This window comes from Quercus suber, unplaced genomic scaffold, assembly GCF_002906115.3.
Source record: "Quercus suber isolate HL8 unplaced genomic scaffold, Cork oak 2.0 scaffold_522, whole genome shotgun sequence".
Taxonomy (NCBI): Eukaryota; Viridiplantae; Streptophyta; class Magnoliopsida; order Fagales; family Fagaceae; genus Quercus; species Quercus suber.
The window spans coordinates 318,984-338,244 of NW_027069971.1; the positions used below are offsets into that span (position 1 = coordinate 318,984).

Genomic DNA, 19,261 nt, shown 5'->3' on the forward strand with positions numbered 1-19,261 from the left:
TCTCTACTTTTCTGTTTTTGTGGAGGTGATTTTGTAGATGTCATTTTCGGTTGTGAATGCTTTTAGAGGGCTGAAATCTTGTTGCTATTATTGTTAGAGATCAAGGACAGAATTCTTGTTTCTATTGTTAGGGGCTTCTCTTAGAACATTCCCATCGGGATTGCCAAATGCTATATGTAAGGATGATTTAGCATTAAAGCCCAAAAACCACCCAACATTTGGACTCGCAAAATTTTATAATTGTAAAAAAATTTGCAATTGTGCTACAGTGCCATCCTAAATGTAGGATGGCACTGTAGCACAATTGTAAACCAAAATATATTATTTAAATAATTTTCTCTCTCCTATCAATTCTTTTTCTTTCAACTCCTCTCTCTTTCTCTCTCTCACAGTCACAGAGCTCATCTCCCATCTCTTTGTTGAGCCTTTCTCTCCCTGTGCCTCTCATTGCCAATGACCCTTTCTCTCCGATGGCACTACCAATAACCTTTTCTAGGCGAGATCATCGTGGTTAAGGGGTTGAGGATTGCTAATCGGATTTTGGTGAGTTTTCTTGGTGGGTTTATGGCTGAGGATTGTGGTGGATCGGCGTGGTGGGCCGTGGGTTGTGGGTTAGGGGTTTTGGATTTGGGTTGACCTAGGCGTGACCGAAGCTGGGTTTTGGATTTTGGATATGGGATCAGCGGAGATCGGGGCGTGATCGGAGCTTGGTTTGAATTGATGCTTTGATGGTTTATTTATTTATTTATTTATTTTATTTAAGTGGTTTTGGTTTTGGTTTGATGGTTTCTTTGTTGGTGGTTTCTTTCTAGGTTTGGAGTTGGAGATCGATGAATAGATCTGGGTTTCTTTGTTGGTGGTTTATTTTTGGGTTCAGAGTTGGAGATCGATGAATAGATTTGGGTTTCTTTGTTGGTAGTTTCTTTCTGGGTTCGAAGTTGGCTTCTTTCTGGGTTTGGAAGAGAGACTGAGGGAAAAGACAGAGAGATTAGAGGAAGAGAGAGAAAGAGGTTGTGAAATTAATATTTTAATGAATAGATGATGTAAATAAGAAATGAGATGTTGGGTGTATTGTAAAATGGTATGATATAGTTGATAAAGTAACTTTTTGGAATGATAAGATAGGATAAGATAGGAATTCGGGATGTGAATGCTCTTAGAGGGCTGAAATCTTGTTGCTATTGTTAGGGGCTTCTCTTAAAGTGGAGATCGAGGAACAAGATCTTATTGCTATTCTTACGATGAGAGAGAGAGAGAGAGAGAGAGAGAGAGAACAAAGTTATCAATTGATCATTAATAGTACTCAATCATGTGTGATTTAATTACATGCAACTAATCAAATCTAGCCACATAAAGCAAAATATGTTAAAGCCATTCACGTAAGATTGGTTTGATTAAAGTTTATCCAAACTTATTCGAAAATCCAAAAATTATAGAACATATATCTTGATTTTGACCAACTCATCTATTGAAAATCACTCGCAATCCTTCATGTCAAACAATTGGATCGGGCATATCGGATGTGATCACTCTTAGATATTTATAGCAAAATTATGTTTTAACCTGCCAGGCCAACAATCAAACCAGTATCCAATCCATTTTTCACAAGTCAAATGTAGAGTTGACTCATTTTCCCAAAGTTTAAATTTCCTCCGCCCATCCAACAAGTTAAAATTTTCCCTTTTCATACCCATTTTTTACTTCGAATTCCAAGAGGTGGACAGATTCGAATCCAATTTTGCAAGGTCGCAAGGTCTAAGGCGCTTGTGTCCTAGTCTTTGAGAGTCACCAAGTCATATTTGTGGTTCATTTCTTCTTTACTCATAATATTGTAAAGCACAATTTTTTTTCCCCTTAGATGACTAGAAACTCATACATCCAACCCAAGTTCCAAGTCAGTATAATGCCAAAAGAAAAGTTACCGACAATTGTTAACAACCATAATATAAAACGTAAAATGAACTTACATATGATGCCCTTAATTTTCTTTGGTGTGAATGTGATTGTTACGAAGGAGAGAGGAAATTAGAAAAAGGAGCCACCCCGACCCCCTCACTGTAAAATAAAAAAGACCCCCCCAAGAAAGAAAAAGGAAGAGAAAGAAATAAACCATAGATGTGAATTCTATGATTCAAACTACCATCAAATCTTCCATATTGAAATCCTATGAATTAAGAACCTCCATAGGGAAGGGCGTCTAGCCAGATAATTAATTTAAACTTTTTTAACCACCAGCATTTAGTCAGTCCACGATGCATCCAACATCTTAGCCATAAAACCGTACTGATCAGCAGCTTCATCAATCTGTAAGTAGAAGAGCAAATGACTGATAATTAACCACCCGGCAATAACATAAGAACCACTTTAGGGGAACAAATATAGTAAAAAGATTACCAATTTCTGTGTAGGACGTCCAGCTCCATGTCCTGCCTTACACTCAATACGACCAATAATAGGATTGGTTTGGGGGCTCTTCTCTAAGCTTGTGCATAGAACATACTGCATGGTCTGACAACACAGAAAAAAACCGTCAAACAAGGAAAAGGAACATAAAATAACACCCGTGCAGTGCACATATGCAATGACTAATAACATAGTTACAAATTCCAGTAGTTTGAGGAGAGGACAGGCAAAAGCCGCAAAACGACAGCGGCATTCAAGTAATGCCCTTTCATATGCATGCAGTTGCACTCATGACCAACAATATAACACTGCTGTAGGAAATCTAAAAAGTAATTACATAGCCAGCAAACAAATAAATAACAAAATGTAATATATCTTATACACCAACTAATGCTAGAACAATAATATGTAACATGATAATGTAGAAGCATTATAACAGTAATTAGAAGTAAAAAAAAAAAAGGAAGGGGAGGGGGAAGGGGGGGAGGAGGGGGGCTAATGATAAAGAGACTAACCGCCAATAACTTCAATGAATGCAATGGCACAACCCTATCATCATGATCAGCAGTCAATAACATTATGGGTGGGTATTGGGTTGGTTGATCCGGGTGCTGTTCCCAAGGTCTCTTGACATTATGCAGTGGAGAATACCTAAAGAAAGAAAATAAAGATCAACAGTGAGCTAACATATGAAAATTACGAACTAAATATGGGAAGCATTACCATGAAGTAAAGTAAGAGCTTCACATCAAATTTAACATAGGCAAAACTTGACTCACTTGATTATCCAATGGAATTCTTCCTCCTTCTCTGAACAACCATAATCAGAAGTCCACGCGTGGCCTAGAAAGCAACTCTAGATCAATACATGATTCAAAAATGCTACCTAGTGGATACAAAGGATTTAGCCTAACCTATGGTAAACTTGTGGAATCGTAGCATGTCCATAACACCAACATGAGCCAACGCACAACCAAAAAGATCAGGTCTCTGCCAAAGAACAGAAAGTTAAGTTAATCTATGCACTCAAAATAACTATGACGAGAAATAGAACCAAGAATACAATAAAGCAAATGCACCATCTAAGACATCAATACCTGATTCACACAAGCCCCAACAAGAAGCCCACCATTGCTTCCACCTTCAATACACAACTTTCTGGGCTGGGTATAACCAGCAGATACAAGGTATTCGCCAACAGAAATGAAGTCATCAAAGCAATTCTGCTTCTTTGCAAGTGAGCCTGCTTTATGCCATTCCTCTCCATACTCCCCACCGCCACGGATGTTTGCTATGCAAAAAACAGCACCTAGATGCCTTGTGAGTACAAGGCGACCAACGCTGAATGATGGAGTAAGACTAATGTTAAATCCACCATATCCATATAACAAACAAGGGTGTGATCCATAAACCAGCAGATACAAGGTATTCGCCAACAGAAATGAAGTCATCAAAGCAATTCTGCTTCTTTGCAAGTGAGCCTGCTTTATGCCATTCCTCTCCATACTCCCCACCGCCACGGATGTTTGCTATGCAAAAAACAGCACCTAGATGCCTTGTGAGTACAAGGCGACCAACGCTGAATGATGGAGTAAGACTAATGTTAAATCCACCATATCCATATAACAAACAAGGGTGTGATCCATCCAAAAGAATATTCTTTCTGGCCACAATGAACACTGGTATCTTGGTACCATCCTTACTAGGCACAAAAACCTGGAAATTAAAAAACCAATCAAGACAAACACACATTTGAGGGCTCACACACCCCAGAGGTATAGAGAGGCACAACGAAAAGTTGCCCCTAATCATCCAAATGAATGCAGCTAGGCAAGAAGGAAGAAGAGACAAATTACAGTGACTAGAGTGTCAACAAGGTAAAAAGTATTACCTGATCAACATTGAACTCCGAGCGATCAAACCCAGGAACAACAGTTTCACGAAATATCTTCAAACTGGGCACCTCAGTTTCTAAATTGCACTGATAAATGATAACAGGGGAAAGAAAGCTAGTAAAACCAAAAAAGACCACACTATCTTTACGCCTTGCAGAAATCCCACTAACTGACCCAATGTCAATGGGTAATTGATGTAGCAAGGAACCTGATTTCAAGTCCCTTACCTGAAGAACATACTTAACATCACTCAGGTAACTCACAATCATTTGGCTACCATTAACAGCAAAAGCTGATTCAAGTACATCCTTTTCTGCTTCTTGGATAACATCAGTCCAAACGGTTGGGTCCTTCAGATCCACTCGAACTAACTTATATTTTGGAGCATCTTTATTTGTCAAGAAAGTAAACAAGGTGTCATCATTTGCAATTTCATGGTATTGTGCATCAAAGTCATCAACAAGCTTAATAAATGGGAGCAAGTCATTTTTCCCCTTCAAACCTACAAGCCCATTAGGAAGGGTAGACAAGTCGCAGTAATAAAATTTGTTCACAGGGTCACAACCCTCGCCGATGTACAGAAGAACATACTGCAAAATAACAGAACAGAGAAGTCAGTTCAGGGAGGAATAAGGCATTTGCATTTCTTATCTAAACCAAATTAATTAGGTCATGCATGCAAATAATGATGGTGCTTCATAAAACTCGAGGGATTTTAAAGCCCTTTTTTTTTTTTTTTTTAATCTCGTTTCAGTTCAATTATAGGTCATCTCACTAAACCTCTATAGAGGATCTTATATTATCACTTCAACATCTCTCTATAACGTAAACAAAGGCAGTTTGATGCAAGATGTTGGATTGCCATAATTTACCTTTCACTGTACAACTTTGCGCTAAATCTAACACAAATCAAGACAATAAATCCTCTTTCATTAGTAAAAAAATTTAATTGTCGTGCAAGTCTGAAATTAAATCTTTCTTCCCATGTATAAAAACCCATTAATCTAAACTGGAATTTTTCTGAAGCCGGTGAGTGGAATTCAGGGATTTCTGGGGAAAAGCTCAAAGGCAAGCTCCATTTCTAAGGCTAAACAAAAAATCCCATAGAAATAGAACAACTCCAACTCTTACTTTTGCCACAGGGAGACAGAAACTCATAAAAATAAATAATAAATTGAAGAGTGTAGGTCCAACTGGAGTGCTAACAATGATATCAATACAATAAAGCAGGCCCTACACTAACACAGCCGAGAAAAGCCAAGAACTGAGATAAGTTACCTTCCCATCATCTGTAACACTGGCTCCAAACGTGTATTTAGGGTTTTCAGGATCTCTCCAACATAAAATATCTTCCGACTGATCCGTTCCCAAGAAATGATAGTATAGCTCATGATTAAGGTTAGAATTGGTCTCTGTTCCAGCATCTACATTTTCTCCCTCTCTACATCATAACACTACTACCATTATAGATTCAATATAAACAATCTATGAAATCTTAAAAATGATGTAATAAATCCAATTTCTCCTGCCCAAACATACACAATGGTTTTTAGCAGTTCCAACATCCAATTTAACTTCGCATAAAATTATGTCCAGATTTTTGGCAAACTTTTTCTTTCTAAAAATTGGTAAATGCAAATTTTAAAACCCACAATCATCAAAGGGGCACCCTGTCAGGATTCCAATTTTGACATTTCGCGTAAAATGTAAGAGCATGATGATGACTTACTTGGGAGCAGGATATCGGCTGTAGAAAAACCCTTTGCTATCATGAGTCCAAACAATGGAAGAAAACTTAACCTGAGATTACAATATATAAAATCCCTTCTATTAGCCTTGTCTCAGATTTTATCAAAAAGTAAATTGTTTTACCAATTTGGATGAATAAAACATGTACTAAGATTAAGATACCCACCCATGATATAGTATCAGCTTCAACTTTCTTATCCTCAACACGCATTACTTTGATTGTCACCCAATCGCTACCGCTAGCACTAAGCGCATAACCCAAGTATTTAGCATCTTCACTAACCGAATACGTATTCAAAGCTATAGTTCCGTCTTCACTAAGCGCATTTGGGTCCAGCAAAACCTCAGGTTCTCCATCCAAACTATCCTGATTTGTTATTATTTCAAAAACTTATCCTGATTTGTTATTATTTGAAAAACAGAAATATATTTGAGAATATAGTATAGTATAATATTTATAGCTCTGCTAGATCCAATTCTGGCTTCACGAACCTGTACATAGAGGACGCTTTGGGCTTGGAGGCCAGTGTTGTGGAAGTAAAAGTACTTGTCTCCTCGCCTAAAAGGCGCATCGTAACGTGGATGATCAAAGAGCTTCGTAATCTTCTCGCGAAGCTTCTCTCTCGTCTCGCATTTCTCAAGCACCGATTCTGTCAATTTCACTTGCTTTTGTACAAACTCTTTCACTTCCTCTGCATCAGGATCTTCAAGCCTAAACATTAAATTAAAAAAAAAAAAAATCAACATTTCCAATCAAAATTCCTTGATTATTCCCAAATTTAACGATTCTATTCGCAAATGCGAACAATCAAAATGCATTTCTCGTCCTAAAATATTTTCCCTGGAAATTGTTTTCTTTGAATGAATTGAATATTACCATCGATAAGGGTCGGAGATTTTAACGCCGTGGTAGTCATCAACGACGGACTCGTCTCTACGAGATACTGGATACTGTAACGTTTCGCCTAGGGCACAGAGCGATCCCATTAAAGAATGGATTGAGGAAAATGAGGAAGAAGAAGATGAAGAGAAAAAAAACGAGAAGACTTGAATTTGAAGTAATGTTGGCGACCAAAATTGGAAATTAACAATGATCGTCAAACAATATACTTAGTGGCCAATGTTTTCAAATATTTCATACTAATATCTCAAACTATATTTCATACTAACAGCTTAAGTTTAAAATACTCGATTTAGGGCCTATAAATCAAATATTTGAGGCTTGGTTTTCATGCTCTGATCAGGTCTTAGTTGTCATTTTTTTCAGGTGTTGTCCACCTGGAAATTGAGTTTTAGAGACTCAATTTATATATTGATACTTAAATACTCGATTTGTTTGTGACGTGTTCATCCACGTGGAACCCAGCTGATTTGTGGAAGCCACCTAGAAATCAAGTCTCTGAGACTCAATTTCTAACGCCTCTCTCCACTCTCTGTCACTCACCCTTTGACTCTCCCTCTCACGCCTCTCTCACACCCTCTTCACCCTCACACAGGCACGCTCGCGCCTCTCCACGCTCACACGCTCGCGCCTCTTTCACTCACCCTCTCCACGCACTCAATCTCCACTCTCAAGCGCCCTCTCCACTCTCACTCAGTTCTCTCAGGTATTATTTCCTTATTGTGTGATATTTTCATGTGGGTTTGTGGTTTTTGTTCCAAAATTATGATTGATTCGATTGTTTCGTGTGTTACTCTGTTTGGTTCCCAAGAAAATGTGAAAAACATTTTCTATTTTGTACTGAGATTGTTGTGTTTGAGAAAATTTAACATGAGGAAACTAAGAATCCTGAGGAATGAGGAAACTTTGCCACTCATTGAATCCAAATCAGATTGAGGTATCCAAGTCTGTAATAAGTTAATAACAGTAACAAATAGAAAGAGAAATAAATTTGCATGTTGATTGGATTAGATCTTACTTTAAAACAGGTTTGAACATGCAAATTGTATCACATATCAGTGTGAGATTTTAGTAGTCTCTTTTCATATGGTTGGATTTGTAGACAGTTATGTGTGCGTTTGATTATTTGGGTTGTGGACCTATTTGATTTAAGTATTTATGAATATTGAACGGAAAACAAATTCTATTTGCCTATGCACACGCTTAGTAGGAAATCAGAACACAGAAGGGTTTACACATTTTTTTTTGAGCTTATTCAAGATCAAATAGATAATGTGACAGAAGCAAGTGTCATGAAATTAAGGTAACTCATGTAGTATTGGTATACACTATACAGTGATTCATATCATGTCCAGCATGTAGAGTGTAAGTTAGAAGTACCTTGTTGTGAATTATAGCCTTATAGGGGAGTCAACTCCAAACCATGTGTCTTGTGACTCACTTTGGCAATGAGCAAAGCATGAATTTATGAACACCCCCTCACTTCTTGAATCTTCGAGGAACCCTCGCAATGATAAAAGCATGTCACGCCTGAAACCTAAACAGAAAGGGGGAGATGGTGACCAGATTTAAAAAAAAAAGGATTAAAATTGAATTCAACAACTCAACTTGGTCATGATAACTTGTGAATTTAATAATTCTTTTCTTTCTAATGCCTGAAATTTTTTATGCCATTTAATGAAGTCTTTTTATATTCATTAAAAGAAAGAATTAAATACTAACCTTGCAATGTTTCTATCTGCCTTGAATCACATGCTCCGGATCTGCTTGCAACTATTCAGTGTCCATGAGGAAAAAAAAAGATTGTTTTTGTTTTTGTTTTCATAATGTCTATTACATGCTAACTCTTATCATTCTTGTGCAGTATGACTTGCAAATGTTGGACAGATTGACCATGCAAGCTTGGACCTATTGACAGTCGGTGTTGACAAGAGCCAACCATCGTCGAAGCTATTTGGAATGGGCAGGTAAAACACAACACTAAGATTTAACCAATGTACACATATTTAATTCATACAATGTACACGCACTTGCTGTCATATATTAATCCATGGTTCTGTTCTGTGCAGGATCTAGGGTCTCTTACTTGCTGTAGCTGTAGTGATGAGTTCTCCAATCGAGAGCCAATGGTGGACAACTGAGTCGTTGACATCATTAAGGCACTTGGTTTGGAGGGACTCCTTAGAATCCCGAGTAAAGAGATTGACCATGGCTTGATAATGGCCTTAGTGAGCGATGGCGGCCCGAGACTCACACCTTCCACATGCCACATGATAAGGTGACCATCACATTGCAAGATGTGGAGGTTCTTCTCGGGCTTCTTGTTGATGGTGAGGCTATAATAAGGAGCACGTAGAAAGAATGGGAGAATGTGTGCAGGGACTTCCTTGGCTTTCGACCTATAAATAATGAGAGAAAGCAACTTGATGGCGAAAGGATTCTCATCAAACGGCTTTTGGAGCAAGTTGCCGATCCATTGCCGCCTAATGCTGAAGAGGATCAACTGCATAAGTATGCATGATGCTACATCCTAGCGCTACTGGAGGACACAATCTTCGTGGACAAATCCAACGATAGGGTGCATCTAATATGGGTGTAGTAGTTGGAAGACCTTCGCAACCCACGAAGGTATAGTTGGGGAAGTGCTTGCCTTGTATGGTTGTACCGAGAGTTATGCAGGGCAAGCGATAAGAAAGCTAGTCAGATTGGTGGGTGCTTGCTGTTGGTCTAGTATTGGGCATGGGCCAAGTTCCCATATTTGTGCTCGACAGTTGAGCATGGCCCGCCAGTGGGTGCTTATGGTCCTTCAGTGCGTGGTCCACTGTCCCTGAAGTAAGTCTCTACCTCATACATGCCATGCACAACACAATTAATGTAATGAGTACAATAGATAGCGAATAATTCATTTACAACAACATTCAGCAATAAACAAAATAACAACTGATTCGATACAACATAGTCTACATAGTCGCCTAGCACTTGTCTGAACCAAAGATAACCACAACTCCCATGTACAATGCCATTCCAAAATCAAGTCTCCACTTGCTTGACAAACATTAAAATACGGTCGTTAGTTCCCAAATGCGAAGAACAACAAGCAAATGAAACTCCGAGCATATTAAATAAAAACAGTAATAACACTTGCCTAGTTTGTAGCACTACCGCTTGTCGAAGCCCCACGGGAAGTGGGACATCTTCTGCAATTATGCCTCTCTTCATGACATATTCCGCATTGCTGCCTCGGTTGAATCTCCCTCAAGTCCGAATCTTCCCTCCGGCTTCCCCATTCTCGCCGTACCCTATCCATTTCATTCCTTATTCTTGACTTCACAGGATGAGCTTTGGCCCGCAACAACTGTGGGTCAGGCACCCACTGTGGTCCACGAACATCCCTCCACAATGACTCTAACTTTGGCACCATAAATTGATGTGCATATGGGTGAATGACGGTCCAAACTGTAACATGGATCAATATAGCTGGTCGTATCGAGATGCAAACCTTGAAGAACTTTAATTGCATGTGAACAAGGGATCTTAATGTTTTTCCATTTTTCACAACCACATGTTCTAGCAAATACGTGCACTTCATGACTGTGGTTTCTCCTTCCACCTCTATGGTCATTGTACGGGGTAACCACTTGATATAGACTAGTTTCATCATTAAAATTCCTCAGAGTGTGTCCTGTAGTTTTTTGCGCATTTTTGGTATAGATCCCCATTGCATAATCACTCTATACCTTACCTCGAAAGAGATCAAAAGTAATTTCTTTATGTTGATCGTGGAAATATGCAACAAGTTTGCACCAAGTGAACTCAACCATTGCAGCAATGGGTAAACCGCAGGCACCTTTAAGTACCCCATTAAAGCATTCAGAGATATTGGTTGTTATTGCCTCGTATCGTCTTCCACAATCATGTGACTGGGTACATTTGTTCAGATCCTCACTCATTAGATATGTGTATGGCATATAGCATACAACATGGGGATCATCAGGGTCAACACTCCTCAGTGCATTAATCTTGACATCCTTAATGGTTTGCATTATGGACTCAAATTTAGCTTCATGAGGCACATATCCAGCTTTTAAGGCCAATGCCTTTAGAGTTGGGTCATCAAAGTGTGTGTTGAAGTTGCTAGCAACATGTCGAAGCGAATATCGGTGAAATACCCGCAAGCTTCCATCATCACCTCTAGGACACTCTGCAATGTCGCATTTGATACCTTTATGTCGGTCAAAAATAATGCAAATGCCCTCGTCAGGTATCATATGCCCTATCGAAATCCTGAGACACTCTAAAAACCACCTCCAACTAGGCCCTAACTCCTTGTCCACAACAGCAAAGGCGAGAGGCAAAACCTTTTGGTTAGCATCAGTTGCCATTGCAATTATCGACACCCCTTGATATTTACCATACAAATGAGTCCCATCAATACTGATCACTAGCTTGCAATATCCGAATGTAGTAATGCATGGAGCAAATGCCCAAAATACATAGTGCAGTAACGTAGTACCAGCTATGTCCCTAGGTATGGTGTAATAATTGTTCTGGGTACCCGAATCTTGATCCAAGTATGCCAACAACAACTTTCACAACCTTTGGTAAGACTCCCCCCAATTCCCAAATATCTTAGCAATTGCCTTTTGTTTTGTGTCCTAGACCTTATAGTAAGAAAGCTTATGATTATACTTAGTATGTATGATCTCACAGAGCTCATCAATATGAGTAGTGTGATTTTGTCACAATTTTCCCACAATTTCTGATGCAACAAAATTAGAATCCATCATTTTACCGTCTCTTCACAAGCCAAAGGGTATACAACTGTGTGGACCCACATAAGACGTGATCATCTACAGACTATTAAGTTTAGCCTTCATGAATGTCCCAACGTACTAGTTGCAGTTGGTGTTAATGCATGCGGCGCACAATTTAGTTTTGGTCGACCTCTAGATAATAAAATTTCTATTATCCTTTACTGTGTATATTATCAATGCACGCTTCACTGCCTCTTTATTTGCAAAAGTCAACCCTTTATTAAAATGCATCCCATCTTCTCAAGTAGAAACAAATGGTATCAGAAGATGTGAAGGATCAACCATATTTTTCCAAATATTTGCGTAGAATGACTCGGCAGGAGGTGTGTAGGCAGTGGTCGTATTTGTATCATGCTAGATGCTAATATCATCATTTGCATCACCTTCATCATGGTACTCCATATTTCCCTCTTCAAAATTGGGAACGAGTTCATGGTCATCCATATCCCTGTCAAAGTCGCTTTGCTTAATCCTCTCTTCATACTCATCCATATCATCAAGATTTTCACCATTATTTGCAACATGATCTTCATCTTTGTCTTCCTCCCCTAAATGTGTCTCTTGAAGTTGGAGTGTTTCACCAGTATTAGCAGCATGATCTTGAGATGGGAGTGCATAACTTCCCATTGTATAGCCTCCTATTGTAATGCATCCATCATCTAGGGCTGTAAATTGTAAAGATGTAGTTGTTTGTTGCAACTCCTCAGTATCAACTTTTGCAAGTAGTTCTGAACTTACGTACAACTCAGTAGCATTTACTTGGGGCATTTTATGATCTTTACATGTTTGTCTTCTTTGATCGCCATATACCCATAATTTATCCGTTCATGAAGGACTTCTTGTGGGTAACGATAAATAATCTTTATGCCATAACAAGCAGGGTTCAAATTCAATTCTTCTATTATTTTCCTCTTCAAATCATTCAACGTCTTCAACTTACGATGTATCATCATGTAGTAGCATTCAATACCCGGCCCTCTAAATGGGAATCCATCAATCTCTCCAGGATTGACAAGGGGTCCACTGTAGTATACATTTATATCAATATTATTCAGAGATTGTGAACCTATTAGAGTTAAGTGTAATATGTTAGTGACATATTTTATTTCTTTCATTTAACATCAATTACAACTTGTTACAAAAATTACAACTTGTTACATCATATGCATATACAAACACACCCCACATTTGCATATATACTCACCCCACATCACATACAAACACACTCAATCATTATCATTTCATACTCAAACAAAAAAAATCTAAAGACAAAACTCACCCTCATTACAAAATTTCAAATCAGCTCTAACAAAAATATAAATAAAAATATCAAACCAAACAACAATACAATCATTAAAAACCTAAAAATACAAATATATCTACAATACATCTTAAATATATCAATCATTATTTCAAACTCAAGCAAAAAAAGTTAAAGACAAATATCAAACCAAACAACAAAAGAAATTCATGATACATACCCATGATAAAAAACCTAACAATACAAATATATCTACAATACATCTTAAATATATCAATGATTATAATTTCATACTCAAGACAAATATCAAACCAAACAACAAAAGTCATGAGGATGTGCAAATGTATCTTAACAATAAATACATACCCATGATACAAATATATCTTAACAACTAGATACATGAACCTAGCAAAATCCACTAACAACTATATACACTAAACAACCAACTAGAGAGTGAGACCTTTACCTGACATGAGGATGTGCAAATATGAGTGTTGGGATTGTATGAGAGTGAGAGAGGGAGACTACAATGAGTGTTGGGATTGTATGAGAGAGAGGGAGTGAGAGAGGGGAAGACAAAACTGCTGAATGTGTATGACTTGAGAGACCTAGACAAAAAACCAGATCTGATATAGGGACCCAGACATGATCAGCCACGTGGAGTGATATTTCACCACTATTTAAAACTCGAGTTTCTAAGACTCGGTTTCACTTTTAGCAAACCGAGTCTCTAAGGCTTGATTTCCAAGTGGCGTCTACGTGGAATCTTAGAGCACAGAACTCGAGTTTCTAATGGTCGGTATAAAACTTGAGTCTCTAAGACTTGAGTTCCAGGTGTACTCCATGTGGAATTAGGCCAGATTAGAACATGCAAATTGAGCCTCAAAGACTTAATTTATAGGCCTAAAATCGAGTCTTTGAGACTAGAGATGTTATTAAAAAATTATAGTTTCAGAACTATGCCTACTAACTATATAGTTGGAAAAATGGGTTAATTCCCAATTTTGGCCATTGTATTGCACTAGTCTTGTGCTTCTCAAAAAAAAAAAAAAAAGACTTGTAAGAGCATCTCCAACAGTCACTGTAAAGCTATTTTTGGACCATCAAATGCTACTGTTCACGCTCTAACAGCTTTTCTAAACACATATGTTCTCTAAATTTTTTTTTTTGGAGTTGCTACAGTAATTCTCTTGATTTAGAGAATACTGTAGCAACGCCAAACCATAATTTTAACTTAAAAAAATACCCGATTGAATAAAAAAATATTCTTTCTCTTTCCTCCTCTCTTTCTTGTTCATCTGTCTCTCTCAAACGATGACACAATCAAAACACAAACACAATAACAGATCAAGAACAGGAAAAAAAAATACAAATTTAATTAGAACAAAAAATCTAAAACAAAAACAAGAACAACAGATCAAGAGCATGAAAGCTTATCTAAGCTCCATTGTAACAACAAAGTGAATCAGAACAAGATAAAAAAAAAAAAAATTTAAAAAGATAGATGAAGGTCATGTCGACTGTTTAACAACAAAGTGAATCAGAACAAGATAAAAAAGTGAAGAAGAAGAAACTTGTCAAGATGGTGTGGAGGGAAAAATAATATAAAAAATAAGAAATTGCAATTAAGAAATGCTACCACAATATTTTCACAATAAATTTTAAGTAACGGATTATTATTAGATAATATTGGTGAGTAAAAAAATAATTTTAGTAGTGAGTTCAAATTAGAACTAGTAACAACTTTTCACTTAAATTTTGTTGTGAAAGTATTACGTAAAATGTTGTAAATATAACACTTCTCATTGAAAAATATAGTTAAAAAAAATGATGATTAACAAAAGAATAAACAATGAATGAAGAAATAATATTTAAATAAGATAGAGAATGAGATAGAGAATCTATTAAAAAATATATTTAAAAAAGTGGGTAGGTAAAACCTAAATATTATTATTCATTCTTCAGATACGACAACTGCTGGAGATGCTCTAAGTTCCACCGGTAGAGTTCTAAACTAAAGTATCCAAAGTAAAGCCATGTCACAATTCAAAACAAACCTACCATAATTCTCTCACTCCCTCCGATTCCCAAATCCCAAATGCCTAACCCTAACCCTAATTTCCGAAATGAAGATCTCTCTCTCCCTCCGATTCCCAAATCCCAACTGGGAAGAAGACCAAGGTCTGATATCGACAAATCCGTCATAGTTTTTGGTGGTTATAATGGATTTGGATGAGAACGAGAACCGACTTTGATGGAGGATGGAGAAAAGTATAAATGGTATTCTATTCCAGTCCCTTATTATGCAGCGTCGGATGATGATGCAGAGGCAGAGGCAGAGGCAGAGGCAGAAAAAAAGCTGAGTCCGTTTTCCGTAGTGGAGCTTCCCAAACTACATTCCTTTGTAGCTCTAAAATCATCTATATATTGTCTTGGCGGCTCTACTATAGAGACGTGGATTTTTTATGGTTGTTGTTGGAAGCTTGGTCCTCAAATGAATGTTCGTAGATTTTGTCCTCACACCGTTGTCCTAGGCGGTAAGCTGTGTGTTTTAGGTGGTTTATATGCGGATGCGAGAGAGGAATACATTTGGATGGAGGTTCTTAACCCGAAACGCAGAGCCTGGAGACCATTGCCCAATCCTCCATTACGGATTAGTTACTTTGGCATGGTTTCTGTTGCTTTAGAGCGCACTAAACAAATTATTGTGAGTGCATTCCTTAGGGGCGACTCCAAGGTCTACCGTTGTTATGATTATGATAGTGGTCGTGTGGTTTACATAAATGATGTCCGTACTTGTTGTTGGACAGAACTTGAGCCTCTGACCATCGATCTACATTGTGGGTCTCGAATTATGCGTGGTAATAGAGCTGTAGTAGGTGCGGATGATACCCTCTACTAGGCTTCACTCAATGAGGATGATAAGCTTTTAGTTGTCCATGCTTACTGTCTATATAAAAATGAGTGGTTCGAGGGCTTTATGAAACCTTGGGAAATCATTGGGATGAAAGAAGATCTAAGTTATATGAATAATCCAACTCCTGTCCACTTAGGCAGTACAAAATTCTGCCTTCTATTTCAATCCTACATCCGTCATCCGTGGAAACAAGGAATGCAGATATTTGAAATGAAGAATGATTGGTATCTCCATTCGGTTGTATTTGATTTTTCTCTAGAATCAGATCCAGAGGAGGATTTCGGGATGCTGCATATTTCAGCCGTTTCAACCCAGAAATATTGTCTGGATCACAACATACGTTTCAGTGGTGCTGTGTTGCTGTAAGTTTTCTTAGCTCCTCTTTACAACATCCTCATGAGCCTTCTAAATGTCTAAATGTAACACTTTTGTCTAATAAAAAATTAACATTATTGCAGGGATGGTGGTGCCTTTAATCGCATGTTGCAGAAGAAACCAAAGTTATGTGCAGATTAGTGTGGGTCACTTCCTTCAAGGGTATGGGTATATTTCTCCATTCCATCTTCCTATGCATGCACAGTTTTATTGATGAACATATCTGTGTGTGAGTGTTTGGGTGTTATTAGTTTACATATTTTGTATGTGTTTATGTGATGGAATGGTTGTGGTCCTTGTGGGATTGTAATTTTGCTAATAATGTGAATGGAATGCAGGTGAGTAGATCCATAATCTTTTGTGCAGTGTAATTGGCTCTGCGCACATTTTATTATGGCTATTGTTTGGGGTGATTTTTGTTTCCTGTAGTTTTAATACTCTGTATCTCTACGTTACTTAATAAAAAAAGTCTGTATGTCTCTACATGATGTAATTATACTGCATAGTGATTATGAGAATGAGATTAGTAGATAAAGCTCATAAGTTTAAGCCCTAAGCTCATCACAAAAGTGCACTTCCTGTATGCAAAAGATGAAATGATGTTGCTTACATAGTTGTCTTTGCATACAGAGTTTGATTTGTATGGGCCACTATTGTTCTTGGTACTGGTTAAAGATTAAATTAAATGTTTCTAAAATAGCCTAGCCATTAAAATATATTAGAATAAGCTAAAATTGAATTGGTCATATTGCAATTAGAGAGTCATATGTTTGATTAATAAGGTGAAACTATGTAACACGATTAATTTATGTTTAATCTAAACCTCATATTGTGGTTGTAATAATAAAACAGGTTATCATTGCATTTGGGTTTCTAATTCGTTTATTAAGCACATATAAGAACTTTAATCCAATTAAACAGAATTCTATATCTAATACCCTCTCCACTTTGGACTTTAACGTAAACCTGTGGCTTTGTTGGAAGTACACTATTGTAGGTAGGGGTTATGGGTCTCAGGGTTTTGTAATTTTTGTGTAGTTACAGTACATTACTTCCTATTCCTCCATTGGATATATGTAGAAATATTACATATGCATATATGCTTGTATGTTTGTTTGTCTTTGCGTATGTAGCACTGGTTCATATCTTGTTTGAACTATTTATTTGACTTAGTAATCTTGTTGATTAGAGATTTGAGTATGCACAAGCAGAAGTGGAAACTGGGAATTCCATTGGCGCAATGCCTTACTGCTGATATTTATCCCAAAAAAAAAACCATTCTGTACAACTGCCTTGCAGGAGGAATCACTTACGGGTTGGATAGATTGGTTATGTTGTTGGCAGGTGCTAATTCCGTCAGGGATGTTATAGCTTTCCCAAAGACAACTGCACAGTGTGCCCTCACTCGTGCACCATCAGAGGTCGATACTCAGCAGTTGAAAGATCTATCATTTCAAACTCAGTAGTGTCTTGTTGTTCAATTGTTCATCTACACTAATTATTTATTTGAATTTGCTCATTGATATTCCCTCATATGTATTGCTCTGGGATCTTTTGCTAGTTCTTTTGGCACCCAGTTTAGTATGTGAGGGAACGGTTACCATATATTTAAGGACAGAATATATCAATATTGTGGTTAGGCAGGGTTAAAACAAGCATCAAAGGTTATTATTCTGCTTTCGTACTGTCTTTTTGCTAGAGCATTCGATTTGCTTGCAGACTCTGTATAATAGCCATGGAAATACAACAACAAGAAGATATCATTCACTTGACATGCCACTGAACATCATCTAGAGGTGTCTGTGTTCTTGTGTGTGAATCTGTGACACGGAAATCGACATTTCCTTGCTTATATGGCCTCAGTGTGCTACGCAAACAATGCTTGAACGATCTGATGGTATTAACCATGAGGTCATGTTATCCCAAAAAAAAAAAAAAACATGAGGTCACGAAGTTCGTACCATGAGATCAAATTCAATTGTTTGATTTGAAAAAGGAAAGGATAAAGGAGGCATAACTTAACTAATTGGGTGGTACATGGTGATATTTTTTGTTGTTACTATTTGTTACTTTGCTAAAACTTTGATTGACATTGGGTTGTTACATCCCTTGCTAGCCAACAGCTATATTTGTTATTATTAGGGTACTTTAGTCATTGAATTTTGATATTGTGTCAAAATTGTTAACTGATGTATTGAAAATGGTAATGTGACTAATAGTTAAAATAAAAAATAAATTTTTATGCCCACTCAAATGCCACATGTACTGCTGATGTGGAATAAATTAACATAAAAACTAGTTTAATTAAGACCTCATGTGCAGGGGGGAAAATCGGAAATTGGGATCAAAATCCCTAAAATTAGGTGAGCTCCATCATCATCCATTGTCATTACGAACTTGTGCATTGGTGTATGTTCATGTTTACTTTGAAGCTATGGAGGAAGACACAAAAGTGAGGAAATGCAAACAGTCAAAACTAATATAATTAAGAATATGAATCTACTCTATGAGTGAATCAACAAATATTGAATTATTTTCACTAACTTAAGTGCTCCATTATTATTGTTAACATTTTTTATGGTCTTGATTGTGTGTTATTAAAATAATTTTGGCTTGTTTTTCAAAAAAAAAAAAAAAAAAAAATTGGCTTTTGTTGGACCTTGGTTCAATTCTTGCTAAAACAAATAAATTTGAGCAAGAAGGCCATAATTCAATTCAATTAATTATAATAAATCTTAGAGAAAGAACCTTAAACTTAAAAATTTAGTTGACATAAAATAATTAGTGCACCACACAAATAATTAATGCATAAAAATAAATGCATTTATTTTATTAATACTCTTTTTAATTACATAACACAAATTTAGGTATTACAAGTTTACAGAAGGGAGTTTCATATATTTAAATTATTTTGGAGTAGAATTTATATTTTGTATCAAAAAAACA

At 37.1% G+C, this 19,261-nt stretch overlaps 1 protein-coding gene and 1 non-coding gene across 2 annotated transcripts; one reads left to right on the plus strand and one right to left on the minus strand.

Moving 5' to 3' along the window:
• Positions 1-1,918: 1,918 nt before the first annotated feature.
• On the minus strand, positions 1,919-7,127 carry LOC112006748 (uncharacterized). The gene is made up of 13 exons (XM_065763750.1): positions 6,925-7,127; positions 6,540-6,759; positions 6,214-6,414; positions 6,028-6,098; positions 5,577-5,739; positions 4,295-4,888; positions 3,951-4,119; positions 3,501-3,712; positions 3,318-3,393; positions 3,183-3,246; positions 2,919-3,054; positions 2,395-2,508; positions 1,919-2,304 (listed from the first exon to the last, which is right to left on the minus strand). Exons 1-13 carry the CDS (start codon positions 7,032-7,034, stop codon positions 2,239-2,241), a joined length of 2,196 nt encoding a protein of 731 aa, XP_065619822.1. The 5' UTR covers positions 7,035-7,127; the 3' UTR covers positions 1,919-2,238.
• Positions 7,128-15,010: 7,883 nt separating this feature from the next.
• LOC112040137 (uncharacterized) lies at positions 15,011-18,087 on the plus strand. The gene is made up of 2 exons (XR_010625070.1): positions 15,011-16,302; positions 16,399-18,087. It is a non-coding gene; the product is annotated as an uncharacterized LOC112040137 (transcript).
• The last annotated feature ends 1,174 nt before the right edge of the window (positions 18,088-19,261 follow it).